Source organism: Ursus americanus, chromosome 3 (assembly GCF_024610735.1).
Source record: "Ursus americanus isolate L20-20 chromosome 3, mUrsAme1.1.p, whole genome shotgun sequence".
Classification (NCBI taxonomy): Eukaryota; Metazoa; Chordata; class Mammalia; order Carnivora; family Ursidae; genus Ursus; species Ursus americanus.
In genome coordinates, this window is record NC_142129.1 from 5,197,051 (window position 1) to 5,220,518 (window position 23,468).

The following is a 23,468-nucleotide window of genomic DNA, read 5'->3' on the forward strand; positions in this document are numbered from 1 at the left end:
AGGCATATGAATTGAGTCCATTTATTATATTTTAAAATTTCTTTACTATTATCTTTCAAATTGCAGCATCACTTTTTGTGGTTTCTACGTCCCTCCTGAAGATTTTAATGCCTGATTTTATTTCAACATAGTAAATGCAATTGGCTTGGAGTTCTTGTTTGATTATGCCAGTGTCTGGAGGCCTCGCTCTGTTTCCATTGTTTCTGCTCATTGCTCATGTTGTCTTGTCTTTGCTTATAACTGATTATCTGTGTTTATGTACTGGACAGTGTATTTGACAGTTTATATGTAGAAGTCCATTGATGTTTTTTTTCTTCTAACGATAGTTTTTCTCTGATTTTTTTCCCTCGGGTACCTTTAAGGGCTCTAGTAATTTAGCACCACCTCAGTTGAGTTTCTGGCTATATTTTTTGTTCTAAGCACGTGATACAAAGCTGTGCAGCAATCCTTGCAAGCATTGGTTTATTTCTGGTTCCCTCTTACTCTTAATGTCCAGCCCTTTTGGGCTCCTGCCGTTCTTGAGCCCACATTCCCTGGTGGTTGTTGACTTCTAGGACCATTCTCAAGTCTGTTGAAAGTCAAAACTGACACCCGCATGAGAAGTGCAGCCCTGAGTGCTGGGCTCAGCTTACTCACCCTTCTCTCCATGAGCTTCCGCTGTAATTCGTCACTACCTTCTTAGGTTTTTTGTTGCTTTTAAGACTTGTTTACTTTTAAAGTATTTCTCCCAGCTTTCTTATTTGTCTTCAGTGGGAGGGTTGTTCCAAATTACCTAGTCTGCTGTTACTGGAAATAGATATTCTCTGGAGTTTTCTTTGAATCCTAATATGTGGCGTATGTAAATTTTTCTGGGCACTGAATGGGATATATAGCTGCTTTTGTCCCCTTGCATGGTATATGAAACTTGATATCCATTTATTATATTTAGTCAGCCAGTATATTGTTATTAAAATAACATAAAATAACTCAGACTACAAGAAAGAAGGAAATCTATGGGTCATACACTGTCAGGTTCAGAGGTGAGATGGGTTTAAGTTGACTTAATTCAGGCTTACTCTTGTCACAAAGTGCCTAGTTCATTGCATCTCTCTGCCTTTTTCTTTTCCTTTCTTCTTTCTTTGTGTGTGTTTTTGCCTTTCTTTCTTTCTTTCTTTCTTTCTTTCTTTCTTTTTCTTTCTTTTTTTTAAATTAAGTCATTTCATTCTGTGGCTGACTCCCCTTGATGGAAGATGGTTGCCTGAAGTCTTGAGTGCTATATTATTTCTTGTCCATATCAAAGCAGAGGGAGCATGTCAGCTAAACAGAATTCTAGGACCAGTTTATTTAGATCATATGTCTGTCTCTAACCCAGTGCATTTCAAAAGTAAGGTAGTATGTGGAATCCCAGTATAATAGTCAGAGCTCACTCCTAGAGCTAGGAAGGGGAGCAAAATGATGGCTTCAAGGGGTGAGGCATAGAATGGATGCCAAAAAAGGCAACTGTGATGTCCACTACATAGGCTGCACCTACAGATTATGTTGTAGAGATCCTCCATCTGCTTCTTTACTTTTTATCTGCTTCTTCTTTGAAGGACTGGGACGGGTGGGCAGCTCATTTTCTCTGCTGCTTTGATCTGCAGATTAAATCCACAGGTTTGGTCCTGTCTTTGTTTCAAGAATGTTTTCTTCCTTAGAATCTTTGAATGTTTTTTTCCATTCAGTTTTCTTTGTCAGGTAGTATTAAGTATGCATATTGTACGTGTTATGCGCCTTCCTTTATCACTTCTGTTTTTAGATTTTTCTGTGTTTTCTGTAGTTCATCCTCCACATACTAACATTGTTTTCAGAATTGCTGTTGCTTCATGCAGGTCCTCTTGTTTGCAGTTCTGCAATTATTTTGTTTTCTTTAATTTCTTCACTTCAACTCACACTCTTCACACAGTTCAACTAAGTAGTGGTTAGCAGTGTCAGCTGTGGAGCCAGACTGTCTGTGTTGGAATCTAGGCTCCTCTACTAATTGTATTTTTTTAAAAAATTATATTTTTAAGAAATCTCTACAACCAATATGGGGCTCGAACTTACAACCCTGAGATCAAGCCTTGCATGTTCTACTGAATGAGCCATCTAGGTGCCCCTCTACTAATTGTATTCTCGAGTAAAGTTCCTTAATCTCTTACCTTGCTTTCTTATCTGTAACATGGAGGTGTTGAATAGTAGCTACTGTTGGGAGATACTCCTCCATGGTCTCTTGCACTTGACTTGTTGTGTATGCCGAGAATGTAAGGCCTTGACTTTTCCTTATCTGGGTCATTTCTCTGGGTTCTGTTCACAGAGAGTTGCCTTGGAGAATGAGGCAATGTCTCCCTTTGGGACAAAGAGCAGGCATGTTTAATGCTTACTATAAAAGCAGTGGGTTCCCTGTGCGCTTTGTTCCTTCCTTGTAATGCAGTTCACTGCAAGTACAGGCATTCATTGCGGCCCATGATGTGGCCCCCATAAGACTTGGGGGCCAAAAGGGAGCTGATAGCATTATCCTTGTGTTTGTGCTACTTGCTGTGCAGTGAGTAATAAAGTCCTTTGTCTTTAATCCAGGAGTCTGTTTTCTGCCAGCATCTATGAAACAGTAACAGACTAACTTACTAGCTTGTGTCAAATCCCAGACTTAGAAGCTATCTTCATATGGTTGTTGTAAAGTTTAAATGAGTTAACACATGTTAATCACTTACAGCATTGCCTAGGACATAGTAAGCATTTACTGAAAGTTAGCCATGAAGATTTTCTTTAAGCATTCTTTTTGTATTCTCTGCATTGAATTTTTAGACATAAATAAAGATAAGGCTCAGAAGATTAAGATTGCTGTACTTAACTATTATATGGTGAAGATGTACATTGTAACTTATTGGATTTATTTTAGTTCTTGAATTTTTTTTAAGATTCATTTATTTGAGAGAGAGAGTGGGAGCACGCATGGAGGAGAGGGGCAGAGGGAGAGGGAGAGACAGTCCCAAGCGTACTCTGTGCTGAGACCCTGAGATCATGACCTGAACCGAAACCAAGAGTTGATCGCTTAACCAACTCTGCTGCCCCAGTGCCCCTAGTTTCTTGTATTAATTGCAAATAATGAATATCCATTAATAGCACACTTTAAAAACTCATATAGAAAACTAAACAAAATACTTTTAATAACTAAATAAAACATCCAGAGAGCAGTTGAATTTTAACAATTACTATTTTAATTAACATCGGTGTATTCTTTGGCTTTTGAAAACTGTTCAACTCTTAATCTTTTTGTACTGCATCTAAAAATTGCATTAAAATTATAACAGTGATGCGTATTTGTGAAAATTTATGGAACTGTGGATAAGTATAAAGAGACTAAGTTAGCTGTAAAAGTGTTAACTCCAAGAGAAAACCAATTATTTCACATTTTTGTGTATTTTGTGTTGCTTACATTTAAAATCTTTACATGGATCTGTGAAAGTAGTGACTATCTTCATATTATTAGTTAGTGTCACTATTTTAAGTAGTTCAGTGAATACAGATAGGGTAACTGTTTTTATTTTATTTTATTTTTATTTATTTTTTATTTTTTTAAAGATTTTATTTATTTATTTGACAGAGAAAGAGACAGCCAGCGAGAGAGGGAACACAAGCAGGGGGAGTGGGAGAGGAAGAAGCAGGCTCCTAGTGGAGGAGCCTGATGTGGGGGCTCGATCCCAGAATGCCGGGATCACGCCCTGAGCCAAAGGCAGACGCTTAACGACTGAGCCACCCAGGCGCCCCTGGGGTAACTGTTTTAATTTAGTGCTAATTCTTTAGCTGCACAACACATTTTGGATGTAGTGGATACACTAGATTCCGTAAGATACCAACATAATGTAAAATAGAACTGTCAGAATGCAGGCTTATTTTGACCACTGGTGTTCAAAAGAAGGAAAGGGCGTGATTACACAATTTCTTAGATATGTTTTGTTCTTTAGTCTTAGTATAAAGGAAGCATGAAAGGCATCACCATTCTGTGGAGGTAAAGAAGTTAGGAGAGAGAAATAATTTTTATTCTATTTAATGTTTGAATAAAGCACAGAAGCAGGCATGTTGTCTGGATGAGAAGTAGACAATGAGTGCTGGTGTTCACTAACATAATTAGTAAATACTAGCCTGCTTAAAATATTTTGTAAGTTTTTCTCTGTGCTTTTTGTGATTCTTTATGTATTTGTATACAGTAAGATTTGTCTGCTTGCTTGATATTAATTGCATCACATGTAATTACACAGTTATTGGGCATCATCCAGATTTTGCTCCAAATGGTTTGTAAAACAGATACGGTGCTTGTTTCTGTAGAGTGCATGGTCTGGTGGGGGGTCATTGACACCTTTGCCAGGCTTTTTTCCAAATAATGTTTTTAAGTGAATAAAATAAAATACATAAGATTGCAAAGATAAATGATTATATTGAAATATTATCAAAATAGTAAAAAGCCAAAATTGTAATTTTATAATGTATTTTTAAAAATTTACACTTAAATTATAAATCCTAATTTAATTTTAATATTACCATAATTTTCAAGTAGTGATGAGGGTAAATGATATTGTGGGATGTCTGCAAACACTGAATGTGATAAGAAATTACGTGCTTTCTGTTGGTGACAGAGACGTAGTTGCTGCTGTATCCCTCTACTTGTGCGTATATTCATGATGAAATGAGTTTTTAGGATTAGAAATTCAAAGGTTAGTAGTAAAATAAAGATGAATTTTTTCCTCCCAAGATCCTAGAACCTCTGATTAAATAAATGCATCCTAGGGGTGCCTGGGTGGCACAGCGGTTAAGCGTCTGCCTTTGGCTCAGGGCGTGATTCCTGGAGTCCTGGGATCGAGCCCCGCATCAGGCTTCTCCGCTGGGAGTCTGCTTCTTCCTCTCCCATTCCCCCTGCCTGTGTTCCCTCTCTCGCTGGCTGTCTCTCTCTCTGTCAAATAAATAAATAAAATCTTAAAAAATAAATAAATAAATAAATAAAAATACATCCTAAAATTTTTTTAATTGTTTTATTTTTTAATTCTTTTGGGTGGGGGCAGTGTAGAGGGAGAAAGAGAATGAATCTCAGGCAGACTCCATGCTTAGCGCAGAGCCTGATGCAGGACTTGTTCTCAGGACCCTGAGATCATAACCTGAGCCTAAACCAAGAGTTGGATGCTTAACTGACTGAGCCACCCAGGTTGCCTCTAAATAAATACATTTTTAAAATTCATTCAGATACAAGGTGCTTTGAAAGAATATGTTATGTATTAGTAAGGGAGGTCATATGTAGACTCTGGATTTTTTTTTTTTTTTTTTTTTTTTTTTACTTATTTATTCGACAGAGAGAGAGAGACAGCCAGCGAGAGAGGGAACACAAGCAGGGGGAGTGGGAGAGGAAGAAGCAGGCTCATAGCGGAGGAGCCTGATGTGAGGCTCGATCCCACAATGCTGGGATCACGCCCTGAGCCGAAGGCAGATGCTTAACCACTGTGCCACCCAGGTGCCCCTAGACTCTGGAATATTTTTGACATCTGACGGTCTATTCTGTCATGTTGGTGAGTTTATTGAATATATTTTTAGGATATATACAAAGAATTAACCTTTGAGGGAAATAATTTCTTAATTGTCCAAAATCAAAAGGTATTATTTCCATGAACTTGGTTGTGAGGTAAATGCTCTCTTTGCTTGATAATTTTAGCCAGCACAGCTTTAAAAATAAACAAATACGCTGTATTCTGTATTTTCAGTTTTCATTTCATATTCTTCGTAATTCAACAAATGATTCCTCAGTAACATGGTGCTAGTAAAATATTAACATTTCCCATTCACATTAATGTATTCATAGAACTTCTGAGCTCCTGGGCGGTGTGCTGCAGTGAAGTGAGCTGCGCTGAGCACCCCTGCACCATCGAGGTTCACAGGCCTGATTTTCAACCCCTGCTTTGCTTCCTGTGAGCTGTGTGATCTTGGGCTTGTTTAAGTTTCTGACTTTGTTTCCTTATCTTGTAGATGAGGATAGTATGTCAGATATTACTATTCTTTTTTTAAAAGAGAAGAATCAAATGAGAGAACTATTAGGTGCACACCTCTGTTTGTCTTTTCAGCTTGAGCTGGGCTTTCAATGCCTTTTTGAAGCCTTTCTAAGCTGTACTCCCACCTCTTCCTTGACTCTCATCACACCTGTGCCTCCATCATGACAAGGGTGCTATCCTATTATTATTCACTGTCTCCTGACTAGATCCACTGAGGATAGAAATCCTGACTCTGTTATAAAAACTGGCTACTATTTGAATAGAATATATGGTACATAGTAGTTACTCAAAGTTTTGTTTGGTAACAAAGTCATTCTAAAGTAATGATTTATTAACTCCTCAGCAAAGAGCCAGAAGCTGCTAAACAAATGTTCTCTTTATTTTTATTACTTCCCACAGTGTAGTGTAATAATGTGTGATCTGACATCAAGAGTTTGGTATCTTAGTGGGTGATACCCAACTAGATGGGGAAGTAAATGGATAGAATATCGTGTGTGAATGTAGATAATCAGAATAGCGACCACATACCTACCCTTACCGTATACATAAGGCATTGGGCTGAGTGCTTCCTAAAGACAGTTTTATATGAGGTGCTATTAGCTATCTTTTAAATGATTAACAAACTGAAATTGAGATGAGCTGACTTGCCAAGGCCGCGCTGCTTGCTAATGCAGATCGTGGACCATTTGATGCCAAGCCTTTGATTTTAACTAATACCCCAAACTAAAGCAGGTTTGCTGTTCATTCACAGAAGCAACTATTTGGGGCTATAAGTAAGAGTCATGGGAGGAATGGCATTGTTTAGGGGCAGGGCTTAGATCTGATTTACTGTTGCATCCCCAGAGATTTGCACAGCGCTTAGGCCATGCCACTGAGTGAAGTACACAGGCCATCCAGGTTCTCTTAGGAACTTCCTTACACGTGATGGGGTTCTTCAGTCTAGTTACCTCTGCACATGTGCCACCTAGTGGTTCAAGATTAGACACAGGTAGGGGCTGCCGATAAAATCCTCTCTGTCATCCTCACGGTCAGTTTTAAAATATTTTGTGACCAAGTAGCAGTGCCTTTAAAGTTCACAGTAAGGAGAAAGATACACGGAATATTTTATATCAAAGAGAAGTAGAACACAGAAATTTTTAAAATGTAAAAAGTGCCTGCTTACTCCCATTTCATAGTTTTAGACTGTTAGGCATTTGAATGAATAGAATGCCATGAAAGGCAAAAACTCTGCAAAGTAGCCGAGTAGCCGAGCCTGGGCTATTTTATTGGTTGAATGGCTAGCTTTTGTGGTTTCCGTACAGGCACAGGATGGGGTTCAAGAGCGCATTTTTAGTAGTAAATTGTGGATAAGCAGGTGCTGGCATCAGAACTATTCCCTTGGTTGTCATTGAGTTTACAGTTGTTTCACCAGAGTGTTTCTGGTTGACATCTTTGGTTGGATATTTGGATGACATCATTTTCAGCCAGAGCAATCTGTTTCACATTCTGCTGTGAAGACTTGGGCTAGGAGCAGAGAGAGACATAACGTTAGTTTAATTATCCTGGCTTGACATTGACAGGTAGTAAGATCTAATTTTTTGTACTAAACGAAGAGTGACAATTAAAAAAGATAGGTTCTGTCATTATGTATAGTTTCACATATTAGGGATGCTTTTTTCTGTTTCTATTTTGTGGCTGGATCTGCTCCCTGGGAAGCAGTCATAAGATTCCTCTTTATTTCTCCTTATTCCTTAAAAAACAAATGACTAAAACAACAAAATCCAAACCAAAGTCCAGCCCAAAGCCATCAATCTCTACTGCGTCTTTAGCAGATCCAGGAGATCATGGGCAGACCCAGTAGCAGTAATAGCTGGAAGCAAAAGGAGAACAGGATGAACTCATGAAGCCTGCCTTACTATTATCCTCTTTGTGCATCAGGCCTGTTCCAGATTCCATTAGGGAAAAAAACTCCCTCTAGTCTGGATCTGTTTTTTGCTTCTCTGAAATGCAGGGAGCCTAATTTCTGAAGGTTGTGTACCCGAATACCTACCAGCCTACCATTAACATTTATGTTTAACCTTGCCATCTCTTTCTGATCTAATTTGAGAGGGAAAGGGAGAGAGAGAGAGAACAGACACACACTGAGAGACAGACGGTCTTCCTACTGGTTTCCCCTTAGTTATAAGCAACAAAAAAAGCTCCTAAAAAATATTGAAAGTCTTATGTATTTTCTTTTTGAGGGAGATCAAAATAAGGAAGTAATTGGGATTGTGCTACAGTTTGCCTGGAGAAGAATTTTGACGAGAGGCCATAAGTGGTAGATAGCTGCATATGCCGGAGAGCAGACAGGCTGCACCCTGTTGGAGGGAATGCAGTTTAGGGGTGGAGGCTAAACAGAGCTGCCCCTTAAGAGAAAAGTGCTCCCAAGGCAAAATAATGGCACATGACCCTGTGGCTCAGGATCTGTGAGCTTCTGAGGTACTCTTCTTATTACTCCTCATCTTGACTCTTACCCTTCCTTTTTACCTAGTAATAGGAATGGTACAAAAAGAGCATATCCTACATTTGCTCAGGGCATCTCTGGGTAGAAATGAAATGCTTCCTTAAAGTAAAGGCATTTTTATATATGGTCATTTTATAGTGTTTTGAATATAATAAGCAGAGAGAACCTGTCTAGTGAAACCATGTTACTTTCTGTCTTTGGTTATAAAAGCACTTAGAGGGCAGGCAACACAAAATAACTTTTGGGTCTTTTCAGATGCTTTCCCTAGACCTATAGGCTCTGGAGGCACCTGGTCTGCTTTCCAGGTTATTGCAAGTCACAGATCTACCAAATACTTTGATACACCATAAAAAGGGTCAGTTGATTTCCAGACTCCAGTATCACTCTTCTCATTGCCTGATCACAAACCCACATTTTAGGGTTTGTTATGGCAGTTACGTACTCCTGTGTTAACTGGGGCATGGGTTAAAATGCTGTAAACAGAGACCCCAAAATACAGCAGGGGTGTAAATAAAACAAATTATTATTATTTTTTCATGTAGCGTTTCTGAAAGCGAGAGGTTCAGGCATCTTTGCTCCGTGTGGTTGTTTATGGACCTAGGCTCCTTTCATCTTGTTTTCCTGCCCTTCACGAGAGCGTTGTTCTCATCTGCAGCATTGCGTCTGGGTTCCTAATGTGTCTGTATTCTGGCCATAGAAAAGAGGGATCATAACAGTCTACAGCAAATCCCTTCCTGTTAGGTGATATAGAAGTTGCGTGGTCACTTTTGGCCATACTGTATTGGTGAGAACTTGCCACGATTAGCTACAAAGAAGGTTGAGAAATAAAGTCAGTAGCTAAGAAGTTACGTGTCCAACTGAAATTTGCATGTAAAAGAGAGTATGGATTTTATCCTTTGTCCATTTTTCTACAGGGTAATGTGCCTTGTTCATCTTTCATGATGTAAAGTTCTTTACACATCCTTTGATTTGAATGCCTATTTGTGGACGCAAATCACATGTATTTTCTTTCAATCTGTGATGTACTTTTTCATTTTGTTCATGATATCTTTTATTATATAGAAATTTAGTGTTTTATATAGTAAAGTTTGCAAATCTTTTTATAATCCTTTGATACAAATATGCTTTATGTTTGTAGATTTGATTCTAGGTACTCTCTCAGTTTTGTGACTAGGGATAGACAGGACAGACAACATGATTGATAGACCCACAAGCACTTGATTTATGGTCAACATTACTATTTCAATTTAAGAAAGAACAATGTTATTTTAATTAGGAGAACCCAAACTGTCTGTTTGATGTTTTATTTCATCATTCATTTCATGATTTGACAAGACTTATAATTATTTGTAGTTTTTCTAATGGAATAATTAATAGTTCTCAAATTTATTTGTCAAAACACTTATCTACACTTCATTATGAATTTAGGAGACTTTGATAGTCATAAAAATAGGAAAGTCAGATTGAAGAGCTGATCTGAACAGACGTAGTGAAGAGAAGGGCCATATGTACCCCAATGTTCATAGCAGCAATGTCCACAATAGCTAAATCATGGAAGGAGCTGAGATGCCCTTCAACAGATGAGTGGATTAAGAAGTTGTGGTCCATATATACAATGGAATATTACTCAGCTATCAGAAAGAACGAGTTCTCAACATTTGCTGCAACATGGACGGCACTGGAAGAGATAATGTTAAGTGAAATAAGTCAAGCAGAGAAAGACAATTATCATATGATTTCTCTCATCTGTGGAACATAAGAACTAGGAAGATCGGTAGGGGAAGAAAGGGATAAAGAAAGGGGGGTTAATCAGAAGGGGGAATGAAGCATGAGAGACTGTGGACTATGAGAAACAAACTGAGGGCTTCAGAGGGGAGGGGGCGGGGGAATGGGATAGACTGGTGATGGGTAGTAAGGAGGGCACGTATTGCATGGTGCACTGGGTGTTATACGCAACTAATGAATCATCGAACTTTATATCAGAAACCAGGGATGTACTGTATGGTGACTAACATAATAAAAAAAAACCATTAAAATAAAAAAAAAAAAGCTGATCTGAGAGATGTGAGATCAATTTTGGTGTGGACTTTAATGTTCCAGCGGCTAGATATGTCCAGAATGCAGTGAAAGTCTGGTCGAAACTCAGGAGAGGAGCCAGGGCTGCCAGTGTCAGCTGATAACCATGAAGCCCAGAGGAGACTGTTAAAACCTGGATAATCTTTAAGTTCTTCGAGAAGAAAGAGCATGTACAGAACATCCTGAGGGCTATCCCCACATTTAGAGGTCTAAAAGAAACCAGCTGAAGAGACAGATACGAGGTCATTTAATTTTCATTAGCAACCTTGTGAGATACATGGTAGCTTTTTGGTTTTGCAGATGAGATGGTGGAAAATTTGGGAGATGACTTTACATAAATTGTACAGACAGTAGTTTGTAGACTTGGTACTTGAAGAGCTGGTCTTGATGGCTCTGAAGCCTGTAGTAACCCATTACATCTCCTGCTTAAAAAGATGGGAGAGCCTTTCACTGAGGAGGAGGTTGTCCTTGGTGCCAGATGAATTTCTAGAAAGTTTGAAGGCTTGCAAGTAGCCCCTGGATTGTTAATTCTGTTGCTGTCGGTGGTGGTGGTGAGAACAGCGTTGCAGTGGGAGGATGCCCATTAGGAAGGTAACGGAGTGTGGCCCCTCCCAAGTCCCATTTCATGAATTTTATTGGGAAAAGGAAGGAGAGATAGGAGTTTGAAGGACAATAAGTGCTTGGTATTTGTTTCTTTGGTTTGGGGTGGTGGTGCAGAAAGGTCTAAGTCAATTTCGAGTTAGGAAAGAAGGACGGACTGGAGCGTGGAATTGCATCAGGAGCACTGGTTGGAGGGACAGTGCCTGTTCATGTCAGTGATGCATCTCCGAGAGTAGATAGACTGTTTTTATTTAAGGAGGTGATAGTGTTTGTTAACTTGCATCCTAAGAAAGTATGTGTGAGGTGTTTGAGTTTGGAGTCGTGAGGGTAAATGAAAAAGGCAATGGAGTCAAGATGGGCTCTTTTCAAATATTTACCTTTGGAATGGCTACTAATTAAAGCTGTAATGATTGTTTTAAATGAATGATAATTTTATTTGTGAATTATGAAGAACCTTTTTTTAAGTGAGTCACTTTGAAATACATTTGTTCTGTAGATGTACTGCTATAATCCTACAAGCAGGGTTCTTCACAGTTATTCCTAAGGTGAAACTCCAATGAGTCAGTTGTAAGGTGCACACAAAGAACAGTGTGCCGTGTTTCACATTATTGCAATGATCATGTTGCAGTAGACAGTAAATATAAACCGCGCCATTACATAAACTTTTCCTGTATTAATGAAGTGCCACCATTGCTCTTTGAATCTTCTTCCTGTGTCATGTATGCTTTACAGATAAATTCACCAAAGATTGATTTAAATGCGAAAATGACCTTTTATATCCTCTTGTTCACTATTAAGCAGAAATCAAAGAACAGTCTGCAGAAGAGGATGCTGAAGCAGAAGCGGACAACAGCAAACGGCCGATCCCCGTCCTTCAGCGCTCTGTGTCTGAGGAATCTGCCAGCTCCCTGGTCTCTGTTGGTGTAGAAGCCAAAATCAGGTTAGAGAATGAATGCATCCGGATTGGGGATTAGTGACAGGCAGGGAGCTGGCGATAGAGAGGATTCAGAGAGTACAAGCTTGGCATGTAAATATGGATGGGATTTTATTATTTACTAGTTTTAGATTTATGGCTGATGCCTCTGTGTGTTGTTGGGGTAAAGCATGTCTGTGGGCTTAGGCGATTGTAGAATGGCAGTAGACTAGCATGTTACCCTGCTCTCTGCAGACCAGAACAGGGTATCACCACGCTAGCCCTAGCCAAAGAAAGAACTTCAAGCTTTTAGCCTAAGGGTTGATTTTGATATTTATCTGTAAACTTTTATACTTTTGTTCCTTACTCTTTCTTCATTCTTTAAAAAAAGAAATAGAGGATGTTATAACCTATCTGTGTATACTTCAGCTTTGAAGTCTTGGAGTTTTTTTAGACCTTATTTGAAAGACATGAATAAAACTGTAAAATCATTTATCAGTTGAATACTCCCATCTTCTTGAAATGTTTTCTTTCTTTTGCTTTTGGCACCCCTGCCTCCTCATTTTTTGCTGGCTTCTGCAGAGACTCCCTGCTTTTATAATGTTGGGGTCCTCAGGGAAGTCTTCAGCATGCATAATTTTATCTCTACTCCCTTCCTGAGAATGCTCATTCAGTGTGATGGCTGAGTGTTCAGTCTGCATGCTGAGGAACCCCATATTTGTATTCCAGGGGTGACCTTTCTCTGAACCTCAGACTTTCCTATCTGTGTGTCTGCTTGACATCTCCATTTGGAGGTATACTAGACACCTCACCCGTACATGGTTTGTTCCCCATTTTGGGGAAGGTTTGAAAAATCTCAAAATAAAAGAGTAGACTGAACAATAAAACAGTTCCAAACACACTTTGCCCATTAATCCTTCTTTCTTTTTTCTTTTTCTTTAAAGATTTTATTTATTTGAGACCGAGCATGAGCATGAGCAGTGGGGGAGGGGCAGAGGGAGAGAGAGAGAGAGAGAGAGAAGCAGACTCCCCACTGAGCAGGGAACCCGACGTGGGCTCATGACCTGAGCTGAAGGCAGATGCTTAACCAACTGAGCCACCCAGGTGTCCCCTGCTTTATTTTTCTCAGTAGCACTTGTTATTTCTCAGTTCATTTGATTATTTAATTATCAATATCATGTGAGTTCTGTGAAGGCAGTACTTTTTTCTGTTTTCTATTGGATGGATAATTATTTTCTGTTCATTCTACATTGTATTTTGTTTTTTAAGATCATTTCCCTTAACACTCAAACCTTATGTCTCTTTACCCTATTGAGTTTAATTTTGAAGGAATTCAAACTTAACCATTCCAATTGGTTTCTTAGTCTTAACAATGTAAGTGCTTTATCATGTTTTCATATCTCTTTGCATCTCTCATCTAGCATCTCGTGCTGTAGTTATTTTAGATATATATTTCCTATTTCTGTTTCCCTTGTCTTGGCCCTCTAACTTTTTCCCCCTAATTTTAAAATTTGAGGTTTAATTTATATATAGTGAAATTCACCCATTTTGTGGGTTGACAGTTGTATACAGTGACATAACCACAACCACCATGAGATGAAGAACAGCCCATCATACTGAAAAAGTCCCCGATGCCTGTTTGTGGCCAACCCTGACTCCCAACTTCTGCCCTCGGCAACCGCTTGTCTTCTGTAGGTCCCTGTTGTTTTGTCTTTACAGTAACATAGAAATGGAATTGTAGAGTATGTGATCTTTTGATCTGAGTCTTTTTTAGTTTGGTAATGCCTTTTTTACTCGTTTTCTGGCCTTTTTACCCATCCGTGTTCTTCTATGTATCAGTAGTTGCCTCCTTCTTATTGCTGAACAGGATTCTGTTTTATGGAGGGTCCTATCACAGTTTATCCATTTCCTAGTTGAGGAATATTTGGGTAGTTTCCAGTTTTGGGCATTATGAATACAGTTGGTATAAATATTCACTCACAGGTTTTGGTGTGAACATAGGGTTTATATTTCACTTGGGTAAATACCTGGGCTAGGAGAAAGGTAATTTGAAAAGAAAATTGCCAAAGTGTGTTTTGTGTGTGGCTCTATGTTTTGCATTCTCACTAATGATGCATGAGAGTTGCAGTCAGAGCATGGATTAACAGAACATTTCTTGTTCTGATTCAGCTTTGCTCTTAGATAGGCAGTGTGCCCTTTGGTTTCGAGGGTTCTGTGTTCTCAGTGATCCTGCCATTATGCCAGCTGTAGGAGACCTATAATGGCTGAGTCCAGGACAGTCTTGCTTCTCCTCTAGGGTTAAAGCCCCCTTCCCCACCTCACTGTTCCTCCATCTGCAGTTGGTCTTCACTGTTGTAGGGGGTGATTTTTCCTGTCCTTCTCTCACCAGCCTAAGGCTTTTGTTCCCCAGGGAAAATGCGGGAGAAAGATCTGGGTGGGTCTTTGTGCCTTCCCCATACTGCTGTTGTTCCACTCTCCAGGCTTTGTGCCATGACCAGCACATTATCCAGACTCGTCGCCACACTTCCAGTGTTGTGCGTAAGCATCTGAAGTGGTTCGCAGAGAGAAGAGTATGAGTGGGTTAGAATTTACCCTGTGTCTTTGGGTCCCAGATACTCTGTATTCTCACACTATCTCACACTTGGACTTTAGCACTTTGTTAAAATTTTTCACTGAATTCTTCTTATGCTGCTTGTATGACATACCGTGGCCTTTTTCTCAGATTAAGCAAATGCTTGTGTCTCATCTCTTTTTGGACATGCCTTTCATTCAGTTGGAGGTGAATTGGTTGCCCTGTGACTTCTGCAATCCGATGTGTTCAAGAAAAGTGAATTTGTAGATTGTCTGATGAGATTTTGCTGTGAGGGTGGGAACAGTGCTCTTTGCAGCTTTCTTTCTTTCTTTCTTTCTTTTTTTTAAAGATTTCATTTATTTATTTGACAGAGAGATTGCCAGTGAGAGGGAACACAAGCAGGGGGAGTGGGAGAGGAAGAAGCAGGCTCCCAGCAGAGCAGGGAGCCCGATGTGAGGCTCGATCCCAGGACTGTGGGATCACACCCTGAGCCGAAGGCAGACGCGACTGAGCCACCCAGGCTCCCGCTTTGCAGCTTTCTACACCCAAACTGAAGACAGGAATTTCCTTTGTCCCACCTTTAAAGTTAATACATTACTGTGAGATACCTAGATGACTGTCCTTACCTTCTTCCATTTCTTTCTTTTTTTTTTTTTTTTTAGATTTTTTTTTAATTTATTTATTCAACAGAGATAGAGACAGCCAGCGAGAGAGGGAACACAAGCAGGGGGAGTGGGAGAGGAAGAAGCAGGCTCATAGTGGAGGAGCCTGATGTGGGGCTCGATCCCACAACACCAGGATCACGCCCTGAGCCGAAGGCAGATGCTTAACCGCTGTGCCACCCAGGCGCCCCAACTTCTTCCATTTCTTGAAACCTTTCCTAATTCTTTAGTGATTTCAGTACTTCTATAAAATTATGGTCATTGTGGATCTGTTGTGTGGCAAAATTCCTGTGCTCTCCCAAGCCTGGGATTACTTTTACTCACCATCACATTTGAGTGATGGATTTGGGTATGACATTGAAGGTGAAGGTATTTTCTGTCAGTCCTTCAAGGGGCGCCTGGGTGGCTCAGTCGGTGAAGCGTCTGCCTTTGGCTCAGGTCATGATCCCAGGGTTCTGGGATCGAGCTCCATGTTAGGCTCCCTGCTCAGCGGGGAGCCTGCTTCTCCCTCTCCCTCTGCCTGCCTCTCTGCTTGTGCTCTCTCTTTATCTCTCTGTCAAATAAATAAATAAATGAAATCTTTTAAAAAAATACTTTAAAAACATTGCTCCATTTTCTAATCACTTTGTTGTAATCAGTGTTGTTGATAAGGATGTCCATCTGATTGTTGCTCCTCTTGGGTAATGCTTCCAGGGTAAGAAGAAAATCAGATGGGGTATGCTGAAAGAAATGTAAGCCTTAATAGCTTGAGAAAGTCATAAGTAAGAAAATAATAAGGGGGCGCCTGGGTGGCTCAGTCGTTAAGCATCTGCCTTCGGCTCAGGGCGTGATCCCAGGGTCCTGGGATTGAGCCCCACATCAGGCTCCTCCGCTGAGAGCCTGCTTCTTCCTCTCCCACTCCCCCTGCCTGTGTTCCCTCTCTCGCTGGCTGTCTCTCTCTCTGTCAATAAATAAAGAAAATCTGGGGCGCCTGGGTAGCGCAGTCGTTAAAGCGTCTGCCTTCGGCTCAGGGCGTGATCCTGGCGTACCGGGATCGAGTCCCACATCAGGCTCCTCTGCTAGGAGCCTGCTTCTTCCTCTCCCACTCCCCCTGCTGTGTTCCCTCTCTCACTGGCTGTCTCTCTGTCACATAAATAAATAAAATCTTAAAAAAAAAAAAAATAAAATAAATAAATAAAGAAAATCTTAAAAAAAGAAAATAAGGTTAATAAGATACTAGCAAAGGATACTGGTGGTCATATCTTTTAGGCAAGAGGGAAAACTATTTTTTTTCCTTTCGACCTTTTCTAAAAGTAGACCATGTTTAAATGTGTGTATGTATATGAACGTGTGTCTTTCTCTCTGTCTCAGTGGACAACACTGTTGATCATGAAATTGAAAAACGTGAATAGATAACTTTCATAAAGGTAATTAGTTGAGGGACACAATTTGAATTTAACTTAAGATAAAAAAAATTTCCTAGAAATATTATAGTTTATCACCTGTTAATGTAAGACGTGAAAGTTCATGGAGTAGATAGTACGAGGTTATGGTGCAAACTTCAGTGCCCGAGAAGGGAGGTTTAGGTGGAGCAGCTGTAAATATGTCATCAAGAGAAATATATCCAAGAGGAGCGGTCCTTTTATTCTCTTTATTATAATTTTCAAATATTTTTTCATTTTTATGGTGATGGAAGTATAAGTAATACTTTAAAACTTTTTTTTTTGAGACTTTATTTGAGAGCATAGGGGGAGGGTCAGAGGGAGAGAGAGAGAGAGACTCTCAATCAGACTCCCTGCTGAGCGCGGAGCCCAGTGCACAGCACGACCCTGAGATCATGACCAGAGCTGAAATCAAGAGTCAGACGCTTAACTGAGCCACCCAGATATCCCTAAAACAATATTTTAAAAAATTAAAATCGGTACAGAAAAATCTAGTGAATGAAATATCATATATATTTTTTTAAAGCTAAGAAATACTGTTTTTCTTTATTCTGGTATTTTTAAAAGTTTTTATTTAAATTTCAGTTCGTTAAAATACAGTGTAATGTGAGTTTCAGGTGTTAAAGTATAGTGATTTAACACTTCCATACATCACCCATTGCTCATCACAACAAATGCCCTCCCTAATCCCCATCACCTATGTCCCCCGTCCCCCCACCCGCCTCCCCTCTCCCAACCAGCAGTGGGTTCTCTGTACTTAAGAATCTGTTTTCTGGTTTACTGCTCCCCCCCCCCCCCCCAATGTTCTTCTGTTTTGTTTCTTAAATTCCACATATCAGCAAAGGGAGAAGAAAAAGAAAAAGAGTGACGCAAACCAAGAAACAGAGTCTTAACTATAGAGAACAAACTGAGGGTTACCCAGGGGAGGTGTGTGTGTGGGGGGAATGGATGAAATCAGTGATGGGAATTATAAGGAGGGCGCTTGTCCTGAAGAGCACCCAGGGTTGTATGGAAGTGTTGAATCACTAGGTTCTGCACCTGAAACTAATATTGCAGTGTTTGTTAACTAACTGGAATTTAAATAAAAACTTGAGGAAAATAACATATTGCATCGTAAGAAAAATAAAATAAGTGGCAAATGGATAAAATGAGAAAAAATACTGTTAACAGGTGAAGCTGATTGATGGGTTCATGAGCATTTATTAACTATTATTCTGCTTCTGTATCTTTGTTAAAAAATTTCCATAATAAAAAGTCAAAGATGTATGTGATCTTTAAAAAACAAGCCTGCCAAACAACAACAAAATTCCACATGAGTGAAATCATATGGTATTTGTCTTTCTCTGACTTAATTCGCTCAGCATACTACTCTCTAGCTCCATCCCTGTTGTGGCAGATGGCAAGATTTCATCCTATTTTTGTCTAATATTCCATTGTGTGTATATATATGTATATATACACCACATTTATCCATTCATCAATGGATAGACACGGGCTGCATTCATATCTTGGCTATTGTTAATAATGCTGCCGTAAACGTAGGGAGTGCATGTGTCCCTTTTAGTTAGTGTTTTTGTATTCTCTGGGTAGATACCCAGGAGTGTGATTGCCGGATCATAGGGTAGCTCTATTTTTAACTTTTTCAGGAACCTCCATACTGGTTTCCACAGTAGCTGCACCATTTTGCATTTCCACCAGCGGTGCAAGAGTGTTCTCCTTTCATGGTCCCTTATTAAGCATCTATTCCATAAGCATATATTGTTTTTTGTCTTTTAACTTTTTAATTTTATTGTAGTTAATAGATGTTATTGTTTAGAATAAATTTAGGCTTTCAGAAAAATTGGACAGATTAGTACAGAGAGTTCCCATTACCAGCCTGCCTTCCTTCCCTGAGTTTCCCCTTTATTAGCATTGGGTCTTAGTGTGGTACATTTGTTACAGTTGATAAACTCGTATTGATACGTTATTATTAACTAAACTCCATAGTTTACATTAGGGTTTATTCTTTCTCTTATATAGTTCTATGAGTTTTGACAAATGCCTAATGTCATGCATTTGCCATTATAATGTATCATGGGAAATAGTTTCACTGTCCTAAAATCTCCTGTGCTCCACCTACTTATCCCTTTTCCACTCCTGTTAAACTCTTTCACACACACCCCTCATCACTGACTACTTACCCCAGTAAGTAGTTAAATCTACGTTTTTATGTCTCCGTGTTTGTTCGCGTGTGTTTTGTATCTACATCATGCATAAAGAATGCTCTGTCAGGTGCTTAAATAAAACTTTGTCACCATAGGTATTACAGAGCCCGTATGTCATTAAACCCTACCCTCTTTCCCAGCCTCAGCTTTCCCTTCTTTATTCTTCTTTATTACTTCCATTTTCTTGAATTAGATTAAAAAGAAAACTAAGTACAAGCTAGAACTTTTTGATTTGGTAAGTCTGCTACTTTTAAAAGTCATGCTATGAATTGCAAATGTATAATTGATTATTAAACTTAATTGTTCTTATGACCTATACGTACTCAAGCTTAGTTGGTGCTAAAGTTGTAATATTTAATTTTAAAGCACAGGTATCTATAGTCTGTCACTTTAAAAATTAGTTGAATAAAACTACTTTCTCCTTCTCTTTCTTACTTTTCATTTCCACCAGTGAACAGCTCTGCGCTTTTTGTTACTGTGGTGAAAAAAGTTCCTTAGGACAAGGAGACTTAAAACAATTTAGAGTAACGCCTGGGTTTATCTTGCCATGGAAAAGCCAGCCTTCTAACAAGAAGGACATTGATGACAACAGCAATGGAACCTGTGAGAAAATACAAAACTCAGCACCACGAAAACAAAGAGGACAGAGAAAGTAAGCAATTTTGAATAAATGGTTGGAATGCAGTAAGGCTATCTATAATTTATTTTCATCTCTGTGAATATACAAATGGGGTTGTTAATCATTTCTCATGTTTTTCAACATTCGTAGGATGCTTTATGCCTCATCATTACCCCCATAAAACACTCCTTTTCTTAAAATTTCTTGTGTGAAAGTAAGAGTGTTATCTTAATTGTATATTAAAATCAGTGTGATCACAAAAGTTAACCTTTAGAAGAAAACTTTAAAGAACATAACATAAACCTAGAAGGAATTTATGGAAAGAAGGTAAAACAGATCAATGAAATCATTCTTTCATTCCTTTGAATAAGCTTTTGATTGTTTGTAAGAATATAACCTAACAGAATGACAAAACCAAGGTGATTTTCTCTACCCATGTTCTTAACTTGTTATCTAGTTATTTTTATGGTTCAGAGAATATTGAGTTGTCCAGTAAACTGTTATAATACAGAGTTAACTTTCTAAGTAATTATATGCTCAGAATGCCCTTTCTAAAGTTAAAGAAGAAGCTCTTCTTTTTTAATGAAATAAGAATTTACTAAGGTATTTGTATAACTATACATGTGTGTCTGTATTCATCAACATTATAGTTACCTAACACTTCACTCTAATATGTTTAATTTTGGAGTTAAACATTTTTTTTTTAATATGTTGCTGAGTTTTGTTTAAAGGCCATCTTAATATGTGGATTTGGCTCTGGTAGCTGAGGGAGTAGAAGTTTCTGTAGTCGATGAGAAAGTGTAAAATTAATTTAGCTTGGAAGGCTAACCAGCTCTCCCCCTTGAGGGTGATGATGTAATCATCCAAGTGCTTATCTGGCTTTTATCCAAATTTAAGTACTAAGGCATTGTTGTGTTGTACTTATTTGATTGGCTCCTTCTTTTGGACTGCTGCCAATGCCTTGAAGACCTGAAGTAGGAAATGAAACAATAACAAGAAAGAGACTCTTAAAAAAATTTAAGGTGGAACAGCTTAAGGAAGTTTAGAAGTACTTTGTTTAGCATCTTGATATTTGAAAGGCCGGAGCTAGATCTTAGAGCAGAGCTTTTCTTCTTGTAATCATTTGAGTGCTCACATCCTAATAAAATACATCAAAAGTCTAGCGAAGTTTTAATGTCCATCAGTAATTAGCAAATCTAATGGACTTGACCAGCGTATATCTCATATCCTCATGTTCTGCCTTTGAATAATGACAATTATATAAACACTTATTCTGGGAAATACAGTTGGGCTTCGTTTACTTATTTTATAAGCTGAGTTAATTTTTATCAAAAACTTTTATGGGGTAAGGTAATTATGTAAAATGGAGCTTTGGTTTAGTCTTTACATACACTTAGTGTTTACCAATGTATTAAGTAATGATAACAAGACAGATAATTGACTTTAGGAATAAAACACATTTATAAAATTTGGAATTCACTTAGGGTTAGCCAATCTAATTTGGTAATGATTTTAAATAGTTACAAAATATATTACTGATGAATAGAAACCAAATAAGCTTGTTTTTGTTTTTAATGTGAAAAGGAGGTTTTAAAAAGAATTTTTCTCTCTTGGTGGCATTAAATTGTAAGAATATGTAATTGGGGATTCTTTTTCTCTTTTGTTTTAGACTAAAATTTTGGGGGTATGTATTTCAGCTGTCTTCTCCTGATGGTTTTTCCTAAGTTGGTTTTCTGTCATCCTTAGGGTTGACATCAGCATCTTACTGATATGGTATATACATAAAAACTGGTTGTAAAACCTAAAGGTGAAATTTGATTAAGCTAGTGGTTAGGAATTGGTTAGTAATAGCTGGTTGATCATTTCATTAGTTTTTATACCCGTCTCCCCCATCAAATACTGGTACAAAGGAAATATCTTAGAACAATACATTAATCCTTATAGATGAACTGTTCGTCTTTTTTTCCCCTCCCCATAAAAGAACAATGATTAGTAATGAAGAATCTATTTGTAGGAATGGAGATTATATTTATAGGAAAGAGTTTGTTCTCATTATACTGGGGGCATTTATAAAAACGAGAATTTAAAGTTAGAATAGCATGCTAAGCTTTTAAAAAAGTGAGTCTATGCATTTCTAATGCTGAACATAAAAAGATACTGGTTATTTTTATATGGTTTGGTATTTAAATGTACTTATTGAAATATGTTAATACTTTTTTTCTTTCAATGATTCCAGGTATAAAAAAGTTTAGTACCCTGGTCATTGTGCTGATTTTCTCTTAATAGGAATCATGATAAATATCCAGCATACAGAAGTGCAGTGAGTTATGATCTATATTCAATAGTGATTTAATCCAGAATTATGATCAGGTTAAATACTATGATATCAGGAGAAGATTAAAGTTTTAGTGCCAGTCATCTGATTTCCCATATTTAATGTTTAAACACAATAGTAGTCATTGTTTACTTAATGATCTCAATTAATAGCTGAAGTTTGAAGACTTTGAAAGTCTGAAATCACCCATGTGTTGTATGCTTTATTAAGTGTTCATCTCTATACTGCTGTTTTTGCTGTTACATTATCTTCTTTATTCCCCACGCCACTAGTAGCTATTTTGTTTTTGCATTTTACTCTGACTTGTGAGGTCAAGTTACTTACTTGAGAGTACTTGCAACATCATGCCATAGACCAGCTGTCGAGATTTGTGGAGGGGCCTGTAAGAAAGCTCCAGCTGACACGTTCTGCTCCCACTACCTCCCTCTTCACACTCTGTAGTGGGTTTTCATTTCCCCTGGGAAATAACCTTTCTTTACATAACATTAACTGCCAGCTCTGTTTTGCTAGTCCTCACGATAAAGCAAATTAAAATTTCTGATCGAGTTATGTTTCATAAGCATTTAAGTAAGGCTGAAGGGAATATTTATTTTATGTGATAAAATATAGTTCCTGATTAGAATATGAGAGTGTCATTTAAAAAATTATAGAAAATAAATTTTTAATTTTTAACACTTCCTTATGGATTTGGTGACTTTTTTTTTAGTTGTTGCTTACATGATAAAATATAGCAACCCAGTTTTATATTATACTATGAATAATAACAGTTGTATTCTGAAAGTTGTTTTATGACAGTTTATGCCTAATAAAATAAAATTGATTTGGTGTAATACATTATATTGAATAAACAAAATAATTATCTACCTGTTACCACTTTCACATCTGTTTTGTTTTATTTTATTTTTCCAGAGAACGATCTCCTCTGCAGAATATAGTGTCTTGTGTAAGTGTAAGCACGCAGACCACTTCAGATGATCAGGCTGGTAAATTATGGGATGAACTCAGTCTGGTTGGCCTTCCAGATGCTATTGATATCCAAGCCTTATTTGATCCTACAGGTAGGAGCTGGTCGTCAGTGATAACTATCTCTTGATTCTATAGACATTTTAATTTTAGTGAATTATCAACTTAATTATAAATACCTTTCATCTAGAAATAATTATGATCACATTGTAAAAAATATCGTCGTTTAAGTATGCTTGCTTAGGTAAAATGTCTTAATGATGTGTACCTCATTTATGTAGCATCTGCAGAGGGCCAACACTGGGCTGGATGCTTTTATAAGTCTTTGCATTTATTCTTATGTAGACAGCAGGGTCATGGAGATCTGATAATTAATGAAAGAAAATTTTAAAAGGCACCGTGAGAAGTTGGGGAACTTGGATGTCTGGGTCTGTTTAATGCAGGGTGAAAGACAGTAGTAGGTCTTAGCCATGTGGGTATCTTGTTGTAGCAGTGTAGTAACCCATACTCATGAGGTGCTTTTGGGATTTTGAGTTAATTTCAGTTGAACTGCATATTGATTGATAGTGGTTCAAGTGTTGTGTGATAGAGGATT

The 23,468-nt window shown here is 38.2% G+C and overlaps 1 protein-coding gene across 20 annotated transcripts in view; it reads left to right on the plus strand.

Annotated features, from left to right (window-relative positions):
* Positions 1-23,468, plus strand: part of KMT2C (lysine methyltransferase 2C) — a 272,287-nt gene that overhangs the window by 91,482 nt on the left and 157,337 nt on the right. For 16 of the 20 annotated variants that reach the window (XM_087860661.1, XM_087860660.1, XM_087860666.1 and 13 more), the window contains 3 exons: positions 11,983-12,124; positions 19,408-19,608; positions 22,820-22,968. In XM_087860661.1, coding sequence (XP_087716787.1) covers positions 11,983-12,124; positions 19,408-19,608; positions 22,820-22,968 — 492 coding nt within the window. The remainder of the gene's footprint in view (positions 1-11,982; positions 12,125-19,407; positions 19,609-22,819; positions 22,969-23,468) is intronic. The other 4 variants (XM_087860662.1, XM_087860668.1, XM_087860676.1 and 1 more) reach the window with 1 other exon arrangement.